This window comes from Limulus polyphemus, unplaced genomic scaffold, assembly GCF_000517525.1.
Source record: "Limulus polyphemus unplaced genomic scaffold, Limulus_polyphemus-2.1.2 Scaffold91, whole genome shotgun sequence".
Lineage (NCBI taxonomy): Eukaryota > Metazoa > Arthropoda > Merostomata > Xiphosura > Limulidae > Limulus > Limulus polyphemus.
In genome coordinates, this window is record NW_013665701.1 from 1,183,875 (window position 1) to 1,186,188 (window position 2,314).

General features: G+C 31.0%; 1 protein-coding gene across 16 annotated transcripts in view; it reads left to right on the forward strand.

Moving 5' to 3' along the window:
* The window catches only part of LOC106468799 (CUGBP Elav-like family member 2), a 371,251-nt gene that overhangs the window by 339,968 nt on the left and 28,969 nt on the right, over positions 1 to 2,314 (forward strand). For 13 of the 16 annotated variants that reach the window (XM_022397833.1, XM_022397811.1, XM_022397854.1 and 10 more), the window contains 2 exons: positions 964 to 1,050; positions 1,255 to 1,314. In XM_022397833.1, coding sequence (XP_022253541.1) covers positions 964 to 1,050; positions 1,255 to 1,314 — 147 coding nt within the window. The remainder of the gene's footprint in view (positions 1 to 963; positions 1,051 to 1,254; positions 1,315 to 2,314) is intronic. The other 3 variants (XM_022397859.1, XM_022397867.1, XM_022397895.1) reach the window with 1 other exon arrangement.

The window sequence follows — 2,314 nt, forward strand, 5'->3', positions numbered from 1 at the left end:
TAAGCAAGTTATTAATCCATTTTCTCTGTTCTTAATGTTTGGGTTGGGTCTGTTGTGTTATAATTGTCTCCAAGACCATTACAAAAGAACTAAGCAAGTTATTAATCCATTTTCTCTGTTTTTAATGTTTGGGTTAGGTCTGTTGTACTATTAATGCAGAATTTCAGTAATAAAGTAGTATGTTCGATTATATTAGCTTCAACATTAATAAGAAATTGTTACTGTAGAAATTGGTGGATTATTCACATGGATTGAAAGTTTGTACATCATTAGCTTTTCATTGTAACTAAAGCACTTATATAATGGGGTGAGTTAATAACAGATAATAACTAAGAAATCTAATACTTGTTTCTGAATGTTGCATTGTGTTGGTAGAATAAATTCTTTACTTATTGATGTTTTGTTTTTGAGTATTATATTTGGTAGGCATACTAATTCTTGCTGTTATTAATACTGTATACAGGTGTTGTTCCTAAAAGGCAGATTAGGAATGTTCTGTATTAATATTCTGTTTAAGAACATTGGAGATTCCTCTTATTAATATTTGTCAAGTGTAGGATTTGATAGGTAGACCAGATGATCCTTCTTATAATTCTGTCCTCTGAGTTTTGATATTACTTATCAGACCAGAAGCTCAATTTTATTAATATCTCCTTTCTCAGTATTATACTAATCAAGTTAACAAAGACTAACAGTACAGTTTATAGTTCTTTGTAACTGAAGATGTGATTTAATTTCTTTTTAAGTTGGAACATTTTTCTAAAAGCATAATACAACAGTTACAGCTGTTTAATGTTAATCTGCTTGTAAATGTTTTACTATGTACTGTAATTGTCTTCGAGACCCTTACAAAAGAACTAAGCAAGTTATTGATCCATCTTCTCTGTTCTCTATGTTTTGGGATTGGTCTGTTGTTTAGAGCTCTCCTTGCTGTCCTGTTCTGTAACTTTTGTATTCATTCAGGCATCAATTCCCTGAGTCTTCAGGGACTGACTGGTCAGGGGGTAACTGCAGGTCTGTCTTTGCCTACTTCAGGGAATAACTCCTCAGGTCAGTTTACTGCACTCTTCTCTTTTTCTTTTGTGATTGTTTATATTGTGCAATCTCTGCTTTCTTTCACTGTCTCAGAGAAATTCCTATTCTTGTCTTTGTAAATTCTGACCAGCTTCTGTCCTTTTCCTTAATGCTTAGATTCTCCGTTATTTTATTTTTGTCAGTTTGGCCTGAACAAAGTTGCATTCTTGCCTCTTCCAGATCTAAATGCCACCAACTTACAAAGCCTTGCTGCGCTAGCTAACATAACCAACAGTCCTGGTAAGTAAAAACACAGCTAAAATATGAGGCTTGGTTTTGTTGACATAGTTTATTTTCTATACTTCAGGTCTTGTGTGTGTGATACCCTCCCCAAAAGAACATACAATATGGAGAAAAAAAAATAGAATTGAAAAAGGGGGGAAGAGATTAAATATCATAATAAGTTTATTATGAAAGAAGTACTTCTTAGAACAACTCATACAAAAATAAATCAATGATTTAAAGTAGCACCAGTTGTTATAAAATTATAAATGTTCATAAAACTTAGTTGTGTATAAATGAACTTGTGTGTTCTTCTGGGTATTGTTATTTTTGATATGCATGCATCAGTGTGTAATTTGTAGTTGTACAATTAATTTTACAATATTGTATTTATGGTACTCTTAGTTTCAATTTTAGAATAGCATTTCATACTTGTGTGTTATTAATGCAGTTTCAGTAAAAAAAAGTAGCACTGCCAAATATGTTTAGCTTCAACATTGCTAAAAAATTGTTAATGTAGAAATTGGTGGATTATTTGCATGGATTGAAAGCTTGTATGTCATTGTAACTAAAACATTTACAGAATGGTATAAGCTATTCTAACAGTTAAAAATATGGAGATGATTGCTAATGTAATTAACATATTAGGCTGGCTGTTCTAACAGTTAAAACTAGGAAGATGATTGCTAATGTAATTAACATATTAGGCTGGCTGTTCTAACAGTTAAAAATATGGAGATGATTGCTAATGTAATTAACATATTAGGCTGGCTGTTCTAACAGATAAAACTATGAAAATGATTGCTAACATGTTACTGCAAGGTCAGACTTGTAATGTGTTTATTCACTGCTGAGAACACGATGTCAAAACTTGTTTTATATAACCTGCATTTTGCAATTCAGAAAAAGAATATCAAACAAAAGGCTTTAAATGATTTTAATAAAGGTTTCATACTGTATATTATGTGTAACTTTTTAAAATATATCATTCAAAATCTGTTTCTCTAACTTTTTCATT